This window comes from Pithys albifrons, chromosome Z, assembly GCF_047495875.1.
Source record: "Pithys albifrons albifrons isolate INPA30051 chromosome Z, PitAlb_v1, whole genome shotgun sequence".
Classification (NCBI taxonomy): domain Eukaryota; kingdom Metazoa; phylum Chordata; class Aves; order Passeriformes; family Thamnophilidae; genus Pithys; species Pithys albifrons.
Window position 1 is genome coordinate 3,294,136 of NC_092497.1, and position 21,296 is coordinate 3,315,431.

The 21,296-nt window shown below is 41.9% G+C and overlaps 1 protein-coding gene across 1 annotated transcript; it reads right to left on the reverse strand.

Moving 5' to 3' along the window:
* Positions 1-5,393: 5,393 nt before the first annotated feature.
* SLC14A1 (solute carrier family 14 member 1 (Kidd blood group)) lies at positions 5,394-20,509 on the reverse strand. Its single transcript, XM_071581303.1, has 9 exons — positions 20,303-20,509; positions 14,616-14,789; positions 13,709-13,898; positions 13,062-13,190; positions 11,819-12,011; positions 9,901-10,048; positions 9,185-9,319; positions 8,183-8,232; positions 5,394-7,149 (listed from the first exon to the last, which is right to left on the reverse strand). The coding sequence occupies exons 2-9, from the start codon at positions 14,761-14,763 to the stop codon at positions 6,973-6,975; spliced, it is 1,170 nt and encodes a 389-aa protein (XP_071437404.1). The 5' UTR covers positions 14,764-14,789; positions 20,303-20,509; the 3' UTR covers positions 5,394-6,972.
* Positions 20,510-21,296: the final 787 nt, after the last annotated feature.

A 21,296-nucleotide genomic window follows, 5' to 3' on the forward strand; every position in this document is an offset into this window, starting at 1 on the left:
CCTTCTCTTCTCCAGAATGAACACCTCCAAAACTTCCAGCCTGTATCCACAGCACAGGTGTTCCAACCCTTGGAGCATCATCATGGCCTTCTCTGGACTTGCACATTCTTTTGGAGTATCACATGCTCCCTCACCAAATCTATCTATCTATCTATCTATCTATCTATCTATCTATCTATCTATCTATCTATCTATCTATCTATCTATCTATCTATCTATCTATCTTTATATATACATATATATGTTTTATAGCTGTTTTGTGCCTGAGGCACCAGGTTTATTTGCTGGAAAATTCCACTTGAAAAAATTCCCTCTTTTCCTTTCCAGTGCACTGTTCCAGGGGAATGCTTTTTCTAGAATTATTTCTCTAAATGTATTAATTAACAAATCTGATGATTAAACTCTCACTGATTTCAGCCTTATCCGATTAAACTGATGACCTATCCAAGAATGTTGAATCTAAAGTGAGGGGGTTTGTAGTTTGTCAGTTTCCTAAGCCCATACATTCCATCCATTTTCTAATCTGTATATTTTCATGAAAGACAAAAAGAAAGAAAATAGAGATTTCACAGAAATTTTTGCATTTTAACTCCCAGTTTTGCAATCATGTGCACATGTAATTTTATTTTACTTAAAAAATTAATATTGTTGACATCACTGGGCCTAAAAGTGGAAGCAATCGCTCCAATATTCCAAGCACAACTAAGCTGTGTTTTCCCTCACAAGTGCTTCTGTTTGATTGCAGCATTGGTTTTGTTGCTCCCTTTCTAAGCATTTGAATTTTCTGTGAGAAATGCTCCTCATGCCAATGATCTTAAAGGTCTTTTCCAACCTAAATGATGATTCTATGATTCTGTGAATATGGCTCATATTTGGAGCCCACTTTCAAGATGCATCACTCTATGGGGGAGGTTGAAATACTGGTGCTGTGGCTTGGATTCTCTCCAGCTTCAGACTGGATCTTGTTGCTCCATAGGACAAGTTACATGAGCTGCTTTGTCACATGCTTGTCCCTTCAGCCTCTTTTTTTCTGGCTCTTGCTGGCTTCCTTCTTCAGTGATACCTTTGGGTGATGCCCACAACCAACAGGTTGCAGAGTTGCTTGTGCTCTCCCTCCCTCTTTATTTCTGTTCCTCTTTCCACCCCAGGTGCATGTTGCTGTGTCCAGTAAAAGGCAGAGCTTCATCGCTTCTGTGTCCTGTTTTGTGTGCCAAGGGCATCTCTTTCCCTGATGCCAAGGACAGGGTGGCCAACAGGAGCTAAACCCCAGCCTGTGCAGGTCCAGGATGTTGCACACACAGTTGGGTATAAAAAGGTTCTTGCTGATTGAATGTATAGGAACTCAGTGAAGCTAACTTGTTTTATTTTGGTTTGAGGAATCAGCCTCAAGGTGCACCAGGAGAGGTTTAGATTGGATATTAGAGAAAAAAATTCTTCACTGAAAGGGTTGTTGAGCCCTAGCATAGGGTACCCTGGGCAGTGGTGGAGTCCTCACCCCTGGAGGTATTTAACAGGCAGTGGATGTGGCACTTGGGAACATGGGTTAGTGAAGGCCTTGTCTGTACTGGGGAAACTTGATGCTTCTTTCCAAACTAAACAATTCTATGATTCAACTCTCTGATTCTACTTTGCATTGTAATACAATATCAAGTCAGGAGGGCTCATCCTCAAGGTAAGTAATTTAACCTTCAAAGTGCCTTTGCAAATAACGCGTCTTTAAATATTACCGTGTAGGAAACATGGTGGAGTCAAGGGGTGTCCATGCTACTGGCTGAGCTCTGTCTAGGAATGATCTGGGCGATGCTGGTTGACAAAGGCTGTGACTGTGTCAGAGTGTGTATCCTCAGTAGAGAAGAGTGTGTGTCTCTGTCAACACCTGTTCCTTTTAGTTTTCCAGCATGGACACAACCTTGGGGGACCTAAAATAATCTTTCTGACTCAGATCTAAGAAATATTAAGGCCTCCAGCTCCTTTTTAAACACTTTCTGTTTCAGTGCATGTGAAACTAATTACTGTGATCTATCTGTACCTTCAACTAAGCAGAGGGAAGATCTTAAGTCATTAGGGCGTATTTTCTTTGAGAGTTATGCTGTTTCCTCACCTCATCCCAAATCTGGAGTAAGCTCAACTGCTGGTAACAGAAAAGACTTGATCACCTAAAGGCAGTTTTCCATAGCAAGAAAATGAGAAAGATTCAGAAAGGTGTTAATTTGTGCCCAACAGTTCACTTGCCATAGTGATGTTTGGAGGGCTTGCACTCTGAGGGAAATAATCAAGCAATAATCTTTTCAATGCACAGCACTACTTCCTCATGGGTAGCATCTTTCTTAGTGGGTGAATTATTCCTTGCTATGGCCAAATTCTGTGTCAATTCCTTCACACTAAATGTCAAGATTCAAAAGATTAGATAACTATCAACAGGAGCATTCATTATACTGTTTATATTTCATGTGCAACACTGTAAAACCAAACAAAACCTGCAGCAGTCCTGGAGGATCAGATAAAAGAGGCTTCATTGTTGCATGTCCCCACATTTAAGCATCTAAAATGCTGGCGTGCAGCAGTCATACCTCAAGTTTGGTCCTGCTTCTGCAGCTGGCTCTTGGGTCTGCTGCTCAGGTAACCTGGGCTGAACATTTCCTCCTCCCAATTCATCATCATGAGGGATTCTGTGTCTTCACTGCATGACTAAATATTGGACTCTTGAGGCCTTGCCCAGATACTGGTTTGCTGGGGAAAAGGGAAATGAGGATGTAGTCCATGTCTTGGTACAGCTGCTGGTGGTGTCAGCGTGCCCTGTGCTCTGTGAAGAAGCAGCACTGCTTTGGGAAGGGAGAGGAGTGGGTTCTGCTGACAAAAATCTGCTGGTCCTCGATGAGCAATCCACAATTTTTTTGTCTTAGTATGACAGAATGGTTTGGGTTGGAAAGGACCTTAAACACCATGTAGTTCCAACCCCCACGCCATGTCTTGTGTTGTCATTGCCGCTGTCATTGCCTGCAATAGCAAACCCCATACAGGACTATGGGGTGTGTGGCTGCAGCCAGGGCTACTGGGCAGCTGAACCACAGCAGAAAGTTCTGGGGGGCAGGAGGCATGCCAGTGTCATATGATGGAGACTGGGGCAAGTGCTTGACAGGGAGCTGGGAGTCTTGGGGAGAACTGTGCATGGTCAAACATCATCAGTGAGAGTGGCTTAGGAGGTGGCAATGAGGCAGTTCATTTGAGGTAGATTTTTTTGATAAAATATGATTCCAAGTAGATGTTTCCACATGGTTTGGGATTGTAGGGTTTTTTACTTTTTTTTTCTTTTTTTTTTTTTTCTTTCTTTCTTTCTTTCTTTCTTTCTTTCTTTCTTTCTTTCTTTCTTTCTTTCTTTCTTTCTTTCTTTCTAATTATTTTTCCACTCAATAATTTAAAAAATATTATTTATTTATTTAATATACTTAATTTTAAGAATTGTAAACGCAGTAACATCTTTTTTGATATGTTTTGCTGTCACTAGGAGGGAGGTAGTCCAACAAAATATCACAAAATTCCTGCCCAAATTAAGCTTTTCTTACTGGCATCACCTGTGCGTCTGAAACAAGAATGGAAAAACAGTGCTCAAAAAAAAAAAGTAACATGAATTACATTTATTTGATGTAAAGAAAAAAAAAAAGAACAGTTGCAAAAATAAGATAAATTAGTTCTGTTAGCAAAGACTGTTATGAATGATAATGGGAAGAAGCATGATGCACATGTTCTGACTGATACACATGTCAAATTACCAAATAGCTCATTTTTTTGTGAGGGGTGATAAGAATAATACATTCTTTGGATAGCATAAAATGTAGAATTAATTCTGAATGATTTGCAAAATCTTCCTAATGGCTGAGGCATGGCCTTTATCTTTTGTTGTTTTGCAGTTCTGTGCATATGATTTCTTTAAGGTACTGCCAAAATGTGCCTGTTGCTCAGCAACAGAAGCTGGAATAGCACCAGCCAGAGGATATCTCTGATTTACACTGGCCATAAAGTGTTTTCTTTTACCTGGTGCAGATTTTGACATAAGAGTGAAAGCAGCCTCTGTAGGTTTGGCTCTCAGGGTCACACATGGACCTGAGTGGGTGAATGTCAGTTCAAATACTAAAATATCCTTTTGCATTATAGTTTGATAAATCATAGAAGCTCAGAATGGTTTGTGTTGGAATGGACACCTAAACATTAGTCCAAGCCCTCTGCAATGACCAGAGATGTCTTCAACCAGACCAGGTTTCTCAGAGCCCTATCCAGCCTGACCCTGAGTATTTTGAGGGACGGAACATCCACCACATCCCTGAACAAGCTGTGCTTGTGCCTCCTGACCCTAATTATAAAAAATTTCTTTCTTATATCTGCTCCAAATTGACTTTTTTTGTTTAAAACAGTCACCTCTTGTCCTATTGCAACAGCCCCTGGTAAAAAGTTTGTGCCCATCTTGGTTAAGGAGACCTTTAAGTATTGAAAGACCACAATAAGGTCTCCCTGGAGCCTTCTCCAGGGGAACACCCCCAGCTCTCCCAGCCTGGCTCCAGAGCAGAGGGGCTCCGGCCCTCAGGACACTTCTATGGCTTCCTCTGAACATGCTCAAAGCTCACTGACCTCATCTAACCCCAATCTGGGGGCCTGTGCAGCACCTCCCCTAGGACTGAGTCACTACCTGGTCTTACAGGTCTGCCTACAGCTCTGATGGCCCAGCACTGTGCCTTTGGCTCATTGTTCCTCCTGTACAGAAACAGGGTGCACTTGCATCTAAGGCATTGATGCAGCAAAATTCCAAAAGATGGGAGAGCTGGGGGGTTCGCCTGGAGAAGAGAAGGCTCCAGGGAGACCTGAGAGCCCCTGCCAGTGCCTAAATGGGTTCCAGGAGAGCTGGAGAGGAACTTGGGACAAGGGATGAAGGGACAGGACAAGGGGGAATGGCTTCCCAGTGCCAGAGGGCGGGGTTAGATGGGATATTGGGAAAGCATTCTTTTCTGTGAGGGTGGGGAAGCCCTGGCACACATTGTCCAGAGAAGTGTGGCTGTCCGTGGATCCTAGGAAGTGTCCAAGGCCATCTTAGACGGCAATCTGGTCTAGTGGAAGCTGTCCCTGCCCGTGGCAGCAGGGTAGAATGAGATGTTCTTTAAGGACCCTTCCAATCCAAACCAGTCTGTGATTATGTGTTTCTGTGATACGCACAAACAGCAGAAGTTAAAAGATTCCTAAATATTCCACATACACTAATTTTAAATTTTATTTTCCAGTGTCTTCTGCACTACTCATTTAAAAGGTAACCTGTCTTTGGAAGAGCTTGGTGATAACAAATAGGGTTAAATGTATATAAAACTTGAAAAAGGATGAATATTTGTTTAAATACTAACTTCACACAGTATTATATAGGCATTTATTAAGTAAAACACCATAAATGGTACATTTTTACAAGTGATCCCCGGAGTGTCAGTCATACAGAAATACTGTCAAACATCTGAAAACCTGAAACTTCAGCAGAACTGACAGAAATTCATCCCAAATATTTTACACTCAGATCTTTGTGATGCTTGAAAAAATAGCATGGGGGTACTTTTGGTGAAGATGTCAGCTTCATTATGAGATACAGTATCTTGGTGAGCTAGAAAAGTGGCTGAATTCACTCCCACTGAGGTGACCAGCACTGTTTTCTTCAGGGTCAGTTTCTCTCCTCCCTTCCTGCAGACTCTGTGAGCCTGTGCAGAGCTGGGACATGGCTGAGCACCTGCAGAGCTCTGGTGCTCTGGTCGCCCAACTATCCCCCTCCCACTGTGGGACAGAGAAGCTACTTCATGGAATCACTGAATTTTTATGCTGGAAAAGTCCTGTAAGACCATAAAGTCCAACCATTGTCCCCAGCACTGCCAAGCCCCACCACTAACCCATGTCCCCAAATGCAACATCTATAAGGCTTTTAAATCCCTTCAGGGATAGGGACTCCACCATTGTTTTTCGTGGGCAGCCTGTGCAAGGACTGAACTCCATTTTTGGTGAAGAAATTTTCCAAATATGCAACCTAAGTAATCCTGGCACAGCTTGAGGCTCTTTCCTCCCACCCTGTCCCTTGTTCCTTGGGAGCCCAACACCCACCTGGCTCCACTCTCCTCTTAGGGAGTTGCAGCGAGTGAGAAGGTTCCCCTGAGCATTAGCAGGAGACAGGGACAGAGCAGCATTTTGCTGTTTGATATTGGTGGTCTGAAGGGGACAGTGTAGGGAGAGAGGTCAAGGTGATCAGCTCAGATTGGTTCTACTTGTGCATAGACTGAACAGAGCCATTTTATTGCACAAGAAAGGGTCAGCAATAACTTCTTTACTCTTCCCTCCTTTGTTAACCCATCACCAAGTTCAAGTATTTAGAAAAATCATGAGATTAACACAAAAATCATGAAGATCATCTCCATCTTGTGCTTGATGGTTGCTGACACACACGTCTCTCCGGAGAGCTTGAGAGGTCCTCCAGGCAGAATATTTCACCACTTATTTTCTACTTGGCAAAAGGTACTCTTTATTCCACTTCTCTGCTCCTATGAATCTCTCTAAGATGTATCTTATTACTGTCATAAGTGGGTTTTAGCCGTTAATTAGGAATCCCCTCAGATGCTGAAAGATGCTCCTCATTGCTTTGTGTCTGATTACTGTGCCTTCACTTTCACAAAGAGATTTTTCTTTTCACCTTCTAAGTGATTTCCCCAATGCTTTATTATTCAAGTGGCTTTTCAGACATATGTGCTTTACAGTCATTACAGATTGGTCTTGGAAAAGGTCCTTCCAGTGCAGTCCTGTCTAATGGAAATTTTGTTCTAATAGAACAACCAGACATGCTGGGAAAATTCTCTCCACTTAGAAGGTGGTGTTTGACTTTGTAGCACAAAAATCAGTCTATTGGGGAAGCACCTTGTGCTCTTGCCTCAAAGTCTGCCAAATATCTCTCTTCTTGGGTCTTTATGCCTCGCAGCAAGACCTCTGATGTTTCCTCATCTTCAGATAATAAGCTCGGTTGGCTTCTGGGTAGGTGACTTTGGAGAGTGGCAGCTTGTAGATGGCAGAGTTGTTCGTGGTTATTAACAGGAAAGTCAGTGCAGACAAGCAAAAAGACCAGGTTCCCGATGGTATCCCAAACTACAAAGAAAAATAACAAACCACCTGTTTACTATCCATCTTTCTTTTATTTGAATAAAACCCACAGCCAGGCACCTTGGAACAAGGTTTCTCAAGGAAGTCTAGACTTGGTTTTGCATTGAGCCTTTCCCTGGGAGGACAAGATCTCTTTATGAGATCTTAACATTGTGCATTAGCCTGCAATATCTATCAGCTCTTGTGAGAGGTCTGCCTTCTCTTTGTGCATCTACTGTGGTCTTGGAGGAACATGAATTAGGAGTGGGTGGAGATGAGACAGGACTGGGCACCAGAAGCATTCTGCTTTTCCCAGGGCTGTTGTACTGACTGTGTTTTGGCAACTGAAAAAATCAATTAAACCAAATTTACTGTTTCTTTGCACATGTGGAGGACCCTCTTCTCAATTGCTTCAGGCATAAAATAGAGAGATGTAAATATCTGAAAGGGGAGGCCTTATAGCAGTTTGCCAGTGCCTAAATGTGCTCCAAGAGAGCTGGAAAGGTTGTGGAGTGACAGAACAAGGGGAAATGGCTTTACAATGATGGAGGTCAGGGTTAGATGGGATACTGGGAAGGATTTCTTAGCTGGGGCGGGGGGGGGGGGGGTCAGGCCCTGGCACAGAGAAGCTGTGGCTGTCCCATTCCTGGAAGTGTCCAAGGCCAAGTTGGATGGGGTTTAGGGCAACCTGATCTAGTGGAAGGTGTCCCTGCCCATGGGAGGGAGTGGGACCAAATGGTCTTTAAGGACCTTTCCAACCCAAACCACCCTGTGATTCTATGATCTCATAAGTGTTGAGAGCAGAGCTGTGGAAGTTCATTCAAGCTCTGAGGATGAAAAGTAATGTGATAATTCTAGGTGGCTTGTTCCAGTAGGAATCACATCAATTCCCATGGCAGATATTAACTCCTCTTCCAGACAATTTTCGCTTTTGGCTGAATTGTTCTCCACATCTTGCTGTTTTGCCTGAAAAGCCAGGAAAAAGTATAGTGCTGAAATCTGTGGGTGGACACCAGACCTTAGCTGATACACTACTTACCACAGACAACATGCTGGTCACTGCTGCTCCCAGGTAGGCACTGAAGAGTGCTGTGAAATAGAAGGGTGAGTTTAGTTGCTCATAGGGTAGAACAGCAAGGGCAAATATCTCTCACTGTGCCTTGGTTAGCTCAACTAATGATCATAACCCTGCCTGGACAGTACCCTCTTAAAGCTCCTTCCTTGCCACTATCCCCTCCAGCTTGGAGCTTATGGAAAGGGCAAAACAAATGCACAAATGAAAAAAAGAACTTGAGTGATTAAAATTGTGCTATGGAATCAGAGGCTTTTGAAAAATGCACTGACATGGAAAGTATGTAGCTTGATGGATGGGGTTAAATAGGAAAATAACCCTTCCACCCTCATCTGCTCTGCCTCTAGGGCAGTTGGGTCAATGACATATAAAGCTAAATCTTTTTTATATGAGCACTGAATGAGCAATACTTTCACTCCCAGCTCGCTCTGATGTTGAAATTTCATATGGAATTGCCTTATAAATAATTCTTCAACCATGCTGTGCTACCTAGCTTGTGCCTTTAGTATCCATTTCAATAGAATGTGGAATGTGAACTGTCTGCAACTCTGGACTGATCTTGAGCTTCACTTTTCTCAAATTTTGGGTATGTCCTTCAAAGAAGGAATTTGAGCTGGTATCTATGATTGGAAAACCCAGAGTAATTCATCCAGCAATAAGTGAACGAACACAATTAATGTTTTAAACAAATCATCTAATTTCAAAGACCTTAGTTAGTCAGTGTCCACTGATCACATCTCTTGTTTTAAACACAACTCTTGGCTGAAAATGAAAGCACAGCTTTTATTGTTGTTAGGGTATGTTTAAAGCTGCATCTCCAACATCCAGGTCCATCATTTGTCAGTCTCATCTATGGCCATCTGCCTGTCTAGAGGCTCCCATCTGGCTCCAGCCCACCTCTGCTAGAAATGCATCTTGTCTCACTTCAGAAGGAAGCGTGGCTGAGGTGAAAATCCATCGGGTACTTACCACAGGCAACTGCCAGCAAATGTGTCTGCCAGGTGAGAGCGTAGAACATGCCCCCAATGGCAACGCAAGAGAGGGAGCTGTTGTAGCCCCACAGCCCAGAGTAGATTTGGCTAAATGGTGTTGCTAAGCTCAGCCCTGGAAAATAAGTCAAAGATGCTGTCATTCCTTGGCCAAAGAGGTGAAAGCAGCCGACAAATGGCACAAATCCAGCTTTTCAGGGTTCCAGCCAGCATATGTGCGTGGAGATCCTATTTGTAGTCATGCTGCTATGGTCTAAGGCCAAAGCTACTTCAATCTGGTGAAGTCATGGCAGAATTTCCCTGTGGCTCCTGAACTGAAAGTGGTGATGAGATTTCAACAGTGAAGGAGCCTCCATGTGAAGCTTAAGTGCATCCCTGGGGCCCACATGTTCAGACTGATGGCTATGACTTTTATTAGTCTGCTCATAAACCCACCAGAATATATCCAGAAATTAAGTATTTCATGGTAAAAATTCATCTCAGCCCAAAACACATTTCTGAACATTTCCAACATCATAAAAAAATAAGAGAATTGAGAAGTCAATCAAAAGAATTCTTAAAAGAGAAGTCTATGTATATTTTGTTTTCAAGCAGTCATTCCCCAATGGAAGAAACACTGTAAGTGCTCTATTTAGTGCAGTTCCTCTTTTATTGTCCATGCTTCTCTATAAATCTGTGGCACATTCAAATCCTTACCTGCCAGCATCCCCACTGTTGAGCCAACCACTGCATGCAGACAAATGAGTGGGGAAGAGATAAATAAAGCCATCAAGAAAATTCCCCCAGTCCAGGGATTGTCACAACCATAAACCTGACCCACACCAACTGGAATGGATTGCAAGAGCTGTAAGAATTGAAAAAAAAAAAAAAAGAAAAACAAAACCAAACAAAGACAATTTGTTATTGGCTTCGTAAATTTTAATTTTTTTGTGTTAGGCATTTGTTGGATGCAGTCTGTCTTTCTAAGTGGAGTGTTTGGACACTTCTAGGGAGACAGTAGGGTATTTCCACAGTGTATTCCCTTCAATGAAAATGAGTCAAGACTTGTTCCCTAGCCATAAACTCCTATGCCAAGATTTTGCCCTAATATCAAAAGATAAACATTTTGTGAAAGGGTTTAGTCATCATCTTTACACATGCTGTTGACTTGGCCATTTTTACATATCCATATGAACTGTGACAGTGAGCCTAAGGCATGGAAGTGCTCAGGTAGATGATGTCTTTGAGAAGACATCCCCCTCTGACTGGGCAGATCCAAGAGTGGCATGGCCAATAATGGCTGGGCCAGAATTATGAGACTTTTCTCAGGAAAGATTATATCTCTGATGTACTTACATAACTAAAATCCCTTGGGATTCACTAGGAATGTGAATGGACTTTCTGAGTCTGTGAGGCAGAGCACAGCTTGGTCACAGCTTAGAGACAGTTTTGAGGCACTTTTCCATTGATGTTCCCCATGAAATTATGCACCATGGTGAATGTTCCTCTAGAAATGTCACTTTTGGGTTGATATTTAGTGTCAATTAGCTTCCTTTTCTTAATCACTCCCTGGGAGCCCTTCAAAATAGTCCTCTGAGCCTTGAGGGAAAGCTGTTACTCTACTGTCTATATGGTTTATGGTGTTACACAGGAGAATTTATTTGGAAAGTTTCCACTTGAAAATAAATTACAAATATCTGAATGTCTGCCTTGCATCCATTTGTAACCATTCTACCATAGTAATATCTGCTTGCTTGTGTCTACTTAGAAAGGTGCAATTTTCCAAACACTTTATGTGAAAAAATAAAATGACCCTGTGAGTTAACTGGAAGTATCAGAACAACCTTAGCTATGGGGAGATGATCAGTATATGCACAGAAACGAGCAATTGGATTCTAGAGACTCTTAGAAGATTAAAATGTATACTTAGATCTAAATGTATATTTAGATCCAACTGCAAATGGAAGATACCAAAAAGAGTCTCATTTGTCAGCTATCAAAAATGTTCATTCCCAGAGTAAACCTTTACATTTTTGATAATAGCCATCTTATAAATGAAATTTTGTATTGCCACACCATCCTGTAGTAACAAAGGAGGTGGACCTGTTGGGGTGAGTCCAGAGAAGGGTGACACAGATGCTCCAAGCGTGCCAGTCTCTCTGCTCTGGAGCCAAGCTGGGAGAGCTGAGGGTGTTCACCTGGAGAGGAGAAGGCTCCAGGGAGACCTGAGAGTCCTTTGTAGTGCCTAAAGGGGCTCCTGGAAAGCTGGAGAGGAACTTGGAACAAGGCATGGAGTGGCAAGAAAAGAGGAAGTGTCTTTCCACTGCCAGATGGCAGGGATAGACTGGATATTGGGAAGAAATTCTTAGCTATGAGGATGGTGAAACCTTGGCACAGGTAGCCCAGAGAAGTTGTGGCTGCCCCATCCCTGAAAGTGTCCAAGGCCAGGTTGGACAGACTTGGAGCAACCTGAGACAGTGGAAGGTGTTCCTACCCCTGGCAGGTGGTAGAACAACATGTGCTTTGAGGTCCCTTCCAACCCAAAACATTCTGGAATCCTATAAAGGAAGATAGTACATTTCTGTTGTGTTTTTATTTGTAAGTAAAGAAGAATGTTATCTTTAAGACAACCTACCATTTTGATTTCAACATCTGTCCAGGTGATGTTTGGCGTTGCTGTTGCAGGCTGAATGAGAGTTGTAGGGAAGAAGAGGTTACGTGGTCCTGATGCAGCCAGATAGAGGGACAAGATCAAGTTGAAAGGCAAGGTGAGAACAGGCAAGTCCCACTTACAGAAGACTGAGCCTAAAGCACTGCTGAAAATAGGACTGAAAGAAGAATACAATGGTCTCACTAGAAGCTGGTCAACCGGGCAAAAATCATAGAAGAAAAAAATTCAACTGTAAACTCAATGGTAGTATATTCAGTCTATATTTTTTTAAAGCTGTTTAATGCATTAATCTTTCTGATAAAATCAGACTTATGACTTAAATCATTCCATAAAATTCATACTCTGTTCAAGGCAGTTATCAATGTACAGATTCTCATCATGTTACACAATATATATGGTGAATTTGGTAAGCATGAGTGAGACAGGATTCCAGTGATGTAGCAGTTACTCTCCAGCTCAGTTTCAGTGTTCACCAATTTTTTTCCATCACTTGAAGTGGACTGAATACAGAACAGCCTCGCCAGGTCTGAGTGAACTATGAATGTGGCTGTGTGCCCTTGCTCAGGCTTGTGGATCAGAAATAAAAGCTGAGATCAAAGTGACTACAACACTGCATGAACTTCAGGCAGAAAAATTATATGTGTGGTTTTAGCAATCTGCAACAAGACATTTTGGGGTCAAAGATCAACTTTCAAAATTTTTGCTGTCCAAATACCTAGTGGATTATTGTGTCATATATACAAGTAAAGTATTATTAGTTGTTTGTTTTGATTAGTGTCAACCATCATGCCTTGGGACCACTGAACAGCTTCTGTGCCTGGAGAAGTAAATTTTCATGACATTTTTATATGGTGGCTTAAATAGATGAAACACTTGTGGTTGATGACAGTAGGGAATGGTGAAAATAATGTTGCTCTTGAAACAAAAATGAATTGACTCATCACAGCAATATGACTCACATTTAGAGGATTGAATTACACATGATCAGCCATCGATTTTTCTTTTCCCCACTGGGCTTATTTGTGATTATATGGCCATTTTTATTTGTTTCTGGATTACATTTGAGTTTAAAAGTGCCACTAATGGCACAGATTTAGCAGCATATATGTGTTCATCATGTTTCCTTTCCATTGCCCTCTGCATGGAAACACAACAGCTCAGGGTCAGTGTGGGTTGGAAGAAGAAGCAGAGGAGGCACCTGACTTACCAGGTCATGGACAGCAGTGCTACAGGCAGGAGAAGCCACCAGTGGTAGTCTCCCTTAGCAGAGAAGACAGCCATGAGTGATCCCACCAAGACCCCATTGTATCCATGCAGGCCAGCTGCTATGGCTGATCTGTGGGAAAAGAACAACTATCTTGAATTCTTCTCATCTGAGGAGGTTTTGCTTGCATCACCCCTTCCCTCCCCACTCAGTTGTGACTCTATGTGGTGACAACCTGCCAAGACTCATCCACTGATGCTCAATTTTGTATATTTAAGTCCTGTATTTCCTCAGCAATTGCCCCTTCTGTAAGTATGTCCCATGTCCCTTGGCAGCAGGTGCAACTGGTGGGAAGAACTTACTGGTCCTGCCAGGCCAGATACATGGCCAGTGAAGGCTAAATCATACAATCATAGTAGATTTGGGTTGGAAGGAACCTTGAAGATCATCTAGTTCCAATCCCTTGCTAGGGGCAGGTAGTTCTTCAACTAAATTCAGGCTTTTCATCCACGTCATCGTCCACTAAATTCAGGCTTCTCATCCACATCACCTTTCACTAAATTCAGACTTCTCATTCACATCACATGTTTCACACATAAGTCAGCACTGAAATGACCACTTGGTTTTGAGGGTGAAAAGGATGGACTTACCTGTCCTGACCAAGAATAAGTGCTGTTAAAGTTGAGACAACTGTTCCCAAACATCCTGTGAGTGTCCACCAAGGGTTCTGCAGCAGGAAGCCAGCAAGGACGATCATCCCACTGAGGGGATTGTTGACAAACATCACCTGGGATATCCCACGCAACACCCAGTCAATAAACTGGATCATGAGAGGTTTATCTGGAAGAGATCAAATTAAATAATAAAACAAGACCCCATAAAGTACACAGATGGTACTGATTCAGGATGTACTTTTGAAACTCAGCAATTATTTTGGCACTGGGACTTGGCACCATAACTGAAGCAATGAATCAACAAGACTATAAAACCTGACTGGGATTTATTATGGTCTATACAGCAGTATTACAGCTGGAAAACTGAGATGAACAGCGTGGTTGCCAGAACCCTGTGTTATAAAGTACCCTGGACTGGATTCATATGAACCAGCTAATTTATGATGTCTGTGGCTCAGATGGCAAATCATGTGTGTATCCCACTGCTGATTTATTGTGGGGACCAAATACACCTACCTATGTGTAATTTAACTTCACAGTGGCATTAGGGTTGACAGAAACTGCTCAGCTGAAAGGACATGGAGTGTTATGAAGAATGGCAGAGCACAGAATAACCATCTGGGGCTATGTTCTTTGGGACTAAATTCCCTTTGTACATGGCTTGTTGGGAGGTAAATGTCATCTCAGACATCTTCAAGATTTAAACAGTATGTGAATCTCTGCACAAAGCTGATTTTTTTTTCCCCCTACAAAATGGATATAAATCAGGCTAGAGGTAGTTTCTGTATTACTTTGACCTGAGTCACATAGCTGAGTAGTTATTAGTCCTTGGATGTACTTTTTATTTTCAGTCCCCTAATTAGTCATGATGAAGGAGCTTTACCTTTTAGCCAGGCTCCAAATTCCTTCATATCTCCAGTGATATGCCCAACAGCTCTGCAGACTCTTTTTCCACCTTTGCTCAGTGGATTCTGCTTCACTGGCTTTTTTTCACCCATGGTGTCTATCTTGACATCAACAATGTTTTCCATGTTGTTGTTCTAATTCTTTGGTAAATCTAAGGAAAAAAGAAAACAAACCAGCTTGTTACAATGCCTAATACTGATTGCTGCTTATTCTCTCTACCACATGTTATTGCTCATCATGTATTATTTTGGAGCCAGAAGGAGAAAAATCCTTATTCTGAACACCTTATTCTCATGCCTTCATGAACTTATGCTCTGTCCTTCCAGACTTGTGTGCAGTCATAGATTTGAACACAAGGAGCCACTGAGCCTTTTGCAATAGTGTTTTACCTGATTTCAACACTCTTCTCATATGTACAATGTGTGATAGAAATCAAGCAGCTCTTGATTTGAAGGGTGGTTTCAAAAAAGAGCAAGACAGCATTAGAGGGCACTGGCTTCACAGAAGTCGAAGTTTACCTCAAGATTCTATTTGAGAGAGATCCAACCCAATTACTAAGTTTCTTCTACTGTTTAACCCATATTTTCAGTTTGAAATTATCCATCAACAACCAAGAAAAGGCACCTAAAGTTAGGTTTATAGGTCTCTGTACTGTCACCTGTTTGCATCAGTTCAACCTTTCTCATGATCATGGCCTTAGCTTGAGGGGTGTCCATGGTGCCTTATTCCATTACTCACATGCGTTCATATATTTACTTTCTCAACCAAACTATTCTTTTAGCTGCTCATTTTTAGAAGTACTCAACACTGATCCAACAAACTAAAGGCCAAAATCAGAGTGCTTGCTTTCCATTCTGCCTCAGTCATGTTGCCTTCTTCTCTGCCAAGATATGGGACCACATGTTGCAAGCTGTAGTAAGAAGCCCTGAAGGTCTAATTAAAAGACACTTGTTAAATTTAGAAGATACTATAAAAAGATTTAAATAAGGTAGGGGAGTGTTACAGGCCAAACAAAGGTGCTTAGGTCTAAATAAAGTATTTGGGGCATCCATGCAGGGCTGGCAGAGTTGGAGTCCCCTGTGGGACACGCTTTTTGGATAAGAAGTTACTGGAAAACCCTTTGGCACCTCATACAGCTCTAGACAGGCTTATTCTGGCTGTAAGTCTCTGGATCAGAGACTTATACCCAACTGTAAACACTGGATTTTAAAACGCTGTCCTATAACCAAATTATTTGTCTAAGAGACAATTCTCAATATGAAGCCAGAAAATTAAAACAAGCAAAACATTTCCCTGGAGTATACTCTGTTTCCTGAAGAGGAGGACTAATTCTTGGTAATTATCAAGGCAAATAAAACCCAAGACTAGGTGTGTTGCTGAGTGAATACAGAACTAGATCTACTTCAGGTCTCACTGCTGAGTACCAGCTTGTACAAGAAGTGATAGAGGGTTGATAGTTCAAATAGGATGCTAAAAACACATAAATATAGAATTAGTCCTTCACTCTCTTGAAACTTTGGTAAAAGTCTTCTTGGGAGCTTGGATAGAGAATCCATACTTCAGAAACACAGATGCTAAATGCCTAAGCTCAATCAGCCTCACCCCTGGGCATTACATTTCCAGATCCAGACTTGTGGTTAAGCAGCTCTAAGTCTGTGTAGGGGAATAGCTTATTAATGAACATCTTGGCCAGTTTCTTACTGTGTGCTGTTGGAGGACTGACAGTGACCTTTCAGAATGTAGAAAATATTTGCACAAATAATAAATAGACATTTTTTGCCTTCTGGAAGAGTCCAACTAATATAAGAATAGGCTCCATATGAGAGGCTGATTACAGGACCAGTATGCACAAGAGTGCTGAATTTGACTTTCTGTAGGATACAAATGCAAGGCCCTTAAATAAAAAGGTTAATGAAGAAAAGAAAAAAAAAGGAGAAAAAATGTGTATAGGGATGATGTCTTGGTGCTGGAAGGCTTTTTCCTTGCTCAGTTATAATTCATTACTTTGATTCATTAACCTTCGCTTTTCTCGTATTTTATTCTGAAATAATGGAATAAGTGAATTGGATGCTCTTTCAGTTAAATAAAAATTTCCAGCCAAGATAAATGCTCTTCATCTGGTGAAAGGGAATTTACATTTTCTGTTTAAAGAATCTTCCTCTTTAGTTAGGCTTTCCCTATTGCTAACCTGTAAAGTCAAGTGCTGTTGCATTACGATGATGCTGTGTGACCAATACCCAAGGAGTTTCCCTGCATGCTGAGTGAGGAGCAGAAGCAGGAGTTTGCAATGTGGGGTGAAATGTGTGTGTGAAGAAGTATTGGAGTCACTGACCCACTTGAACAGTGGAGAAAAAAATGAATCAAGTTGAGGACCGTAATTCGTCAAAAATTGATGTATTGCTTTGCCATATAAAAGCAGTTAAGTGCATACTTAAGGCAGTACTGCAAGTCTGAGCCAGCAGAACTCCTTTGCTCTGGATTTCCATGGCAGAAATGAAGTCAATGCAAGGCACTTGGCATGGCAAAAAGATCAGGTGACCTGGTGAGTAATTTCCACTAAGCTGTTTCAGACTTCATCTCTGATGAAGGCTGTGTCAGTGCCCTGCATACCTGTTCTTCTGGAATATCCAAAGTCACAGGAACCGTGGGGTGATTGTGGTTACCTTTTGGCCAACAGTGCTAGTCAAACTAGCATTCATTATGTCACAGAATCATAGAATGTTAGAATACTTTGGGTTGGAAGGGACCTTTAAAGGTTATATAAGTCCAGCTTTCCAGACAGCCTCAGTCTATCAAGGGATGTGTCTCTCCAGAGAAAGATCATGTTTCATCTTTCCTATCATTTTAATTGTGCATGTAGTGACAGGACAAGGGGGAATGACTTCCCACTCCCAGAGGGCAGGGTTAGATGGGATATTGGGAGGGAATTCTTGACTGTGATGGTGGTGATGCCCTGGCACATGCTGGGCAGAGAAGCTGTGGCTGCCCCATCCCTGGAAGTCTCCAAGGCCAGGATGGATGTTGCTTGGAGTAATCTGAGATAGTAGAAGGTATCCCTGCTTGGGGCAAGTTGGAATGAGACTACATGATCTTTAAGGTCCATTTCAACACCTTGACAACATACAATTCTAAAATTATATATGTACTAAGAATGAAATCCTTATGGAACAACCTCCTCACCTGCAAGAGAGTCTGGTGGGTAACGGGAAGTCCAAGAGAACCTGTGGATTCTGATGGAGTCTCCATGGAACTGCAAAGGTCCAAATCCAGCCCCACTGGTTTCATGACCTCCCTGAATTACACCCCAGATGCTGCCTGGAGGCTGCCTCCTGTGTGAGGGTTTTTGACTGTCACCACAGCCCTGAGGCTTGTACCATCTCTTCAGAAACACAGAACATGAAGGACTTGCACTAATTCTACTTAGCTGTCCAATGAATCTATAAAAGAGTGGCGAACCACTTGGAAACTGGCAGTGGCATAGAATTTTTTAGGCATTTTTAATAATTTTTGTAATTTTACAAAGTGGTACCCTGCCATATATGCTCAGATTAATGTTTTGTTAATATGTTACCTGGTTCTAGGGAGTAGGTCACAGCAGGTATTTAACAAAGGAGAAAATAGAAAGGTGTATCTCAGAATTCTGAAGATGCTCAGAGAATTTTAAGACAGTGATGTCTTAAATATTAGTTCAAACTGAAGTGTGCATGCTCTGATGAGGATTGAATGAAGGCCAGTTTGCAGCAGGTCTTTTGAAGACCTGCTATTGAAGTTATGATAACATGTGGTTTTCACTCAAAGTGCCTTTTTTCCCTTAGTACACAAAGGAAGGAAACTAAAATAATTACAAAAGGAGCATTGTGCTGGAACAGATTGCTTGGCTTCTGCAGGGGGACAGGTTTGGTAATTTTTTTTGCTTTATTCCAGATTTTCATTAGTCTGGGAAAGTGGGTTTTTTGATGCCAGATTCTTAGCTGAAGACTAAGTCCTGCCCTCAGACAGGCAGCCTGAAGCACACTGCCTCACCTCACATAAGCTCTGGCAACATGTTCCAGCCATGCAGTGAGGGCTGCCAGTGCTGGTGTGTAACTGGTGAGGTACAGGAGCAGCAGCAGGACCCAGGCAAGGCCTGTCTGAGTGACATTTTCATTTCAGTGGTGCAAGTACTGATTTGTGCTCTGACGTAAGTGTGGAGGAACTACTTGAAACTGTTTTTCCATGGGAAGTGAGAGCTTCCCATGAAACAAAACAGAAGATTAAAAAAAAAAGGATGTTCCTCTATTACGAAGATGAAATCATCACAGGGCCGAGTCCCTAATCTATTGTTTTTATAACCGTCTTTTCAGAGTTAATAAATGTCCTGTAGCAAAGTGCTGATGTTATGCAACTTCATGTCTCCCTAAATCAATTTTTCTTCCACTTGTGTACACTTCCTCCATATCACATCATACTCATGGCATCTCAGTAATGCCTTGTTAAAGCTGCTGCTCAGCAGGCACCATGCCGGGGCTGCACCCCTGCAACATCAGGCTTGCAAATACTCCTTTATTCACTTGCTGAAGTGGAGACAAGCCCAGCCACACATTTGTTAAATGTTATGCACGGTAAGAGCGGTGTTGTGTTTGCAGCCGGGAGAGGAGCAGCGTAATTTGGCTGATCAACACTCCCAGGTGATAGGCACTTCCAAGGTGGTGCCTGTGTTGCTGACTGTTGGGCTTTTATCTCTGAAAATGCAACAAAGTCATCTAGTACTTTCTCTTCTTTCTGGAATTTTCCTCTCTCCCTGCCAAAACTCAAGTTTCTCTGTAAATCAAGAGGATTTAAATTACTGTGTGGTATTTGTTTCTCCAAGGACCTGCTACTGCACAATTGCAGCCATTGTATCTTTCATTCTCTACATTCTTGCCGTGAAGTCTGCAGGCAGCCAGCTCTGTGTGCAGCCTGTTTTCAGAGGAATTCCTGCATCCAAGTACAATAGGAGGAAAGGGCCAGATTCTCAGCAACTCTAGTTCCAGCATAGCCTGTGAAATGTTACCAGGGGTTTAGTAAAGCTAGAGTGTTGTGTTATGCATAGGAACACAAGCATGCACAAGCACTGTCCTCAAAACATAGAGATTATAACGCACTTGACCCACCCTCACTGGAAAAAAAAAGTTCAGATTTTCCCATAGAAGATATATTTCTAAGTATTAGTTTAAAAGAAATCTTATCCTTCAGATTAAAATATTCATTGAGCCCATCCGCAATTCAGTTTTCAGAGATCTGTCTCTTGGGACAGAGAAATACAAAGACACTATCACATTAACTCTGTGTTATTACTATCTGGCCATTTTTCTTTTTGCAGAATATAAAGACAGTAAAAGATATACAAGAATTTCTTATTTGTTTGTTTGTTCTTAAATTTTCTCATTTTCCTCAAAGGTTCAGCCAGCTGGTCTAAGCAATACAAATAAATACTCATCCTGCTAGAAGCTCAATAATTGATATCCTTGTGACATTCCTTAAAATCTGTGCTCCTCCTGAGCCTTAGCTGTTCTCTCTCCTTCAGCAGGATTAATCAAATGCTGTTTGTCAGGTGCTTTGAGGGAGAGGAAAGACCAATATAAGTCAGAAACAGGGTGTATGTCTATTGCTGTGCATTAAAAGGAATGAACAGAGTGCTCTTACCTCTCTGATGAGCTGTTGCTTTGCTGATGAGGACAGAAGGAAAACAGGGAAAAAGAAAATGTCCCACCTGCTTATATAGGCTAGTATGGCTCCTGTCCTGATACTACTAATTAGTTTGTTTCTCCTCCCACTCGGTGAGCTCCAAGGGAATGTTCAGATGGTTACCCTTTGAATTCTCCACCTTTCCTCTTACTCTGTTCTAGGTCTCTTGCCAACAGCCTCTCCTAATGTTCTCTTCCCTGCTGCTTTTTGTGTTTTGTATTTTTTTTTTTCAATTATCCTTTAACTCTGTCCTTTCTCCTCCTCTGCCACTTAGGACTGAAGGCTTTAAACTGGACTCTCGGTGTACCTGAGCTTGACCTCCCCAGCATTACTCTGCTTATCCAATACAACTCATTATCCTTCCCTCTCAAAACTCTGACCTGGAAATGTACCTCAGAGCATTTTGTGTTCAGCAACATGTCAAATTTTTGTGTCTCTGGATAGTTTTCAGAAGCACTATTCTGTTAACACAATACAGTGAAAGACCTGATAACTTCTATTGTTTAATGGTTTTTTATTAATGATTTGAGAAATTCAAGGAGTATCTTCCCTTTTTCACTGGAGGAACCTGGTGTATCAGAAATACGACATTATTTTAGAGGTTTATAAGGCTGTGAAAGTGCTGAGAAAGGCAGAGAAGAGGCTGGTGAATGAAGTCTTGAGAGAGTCAGGTAAAGGTGGAAGGGCAGAGCAGAAGCTACTGAACTTAAGGAACCTGCTGGGCTAATTTAAACCATGGTATAATTCACTTTAGGACTCTTTTACAGTGTTGACTGAGAGAAGCAATCCTGCAAATTCACCTGGATGGTGAAGAGAATGGTTTATTGTTGAACCAGAATCCATTCAGCTTTATGAATGTGCTTCCATCAGCCCTGTAGAAACAGCCTCAGCATCCACATGATGCTATTCTCACCGTGATCATGTTCAGGGTGCATCTCTTGTGATGGAGGTA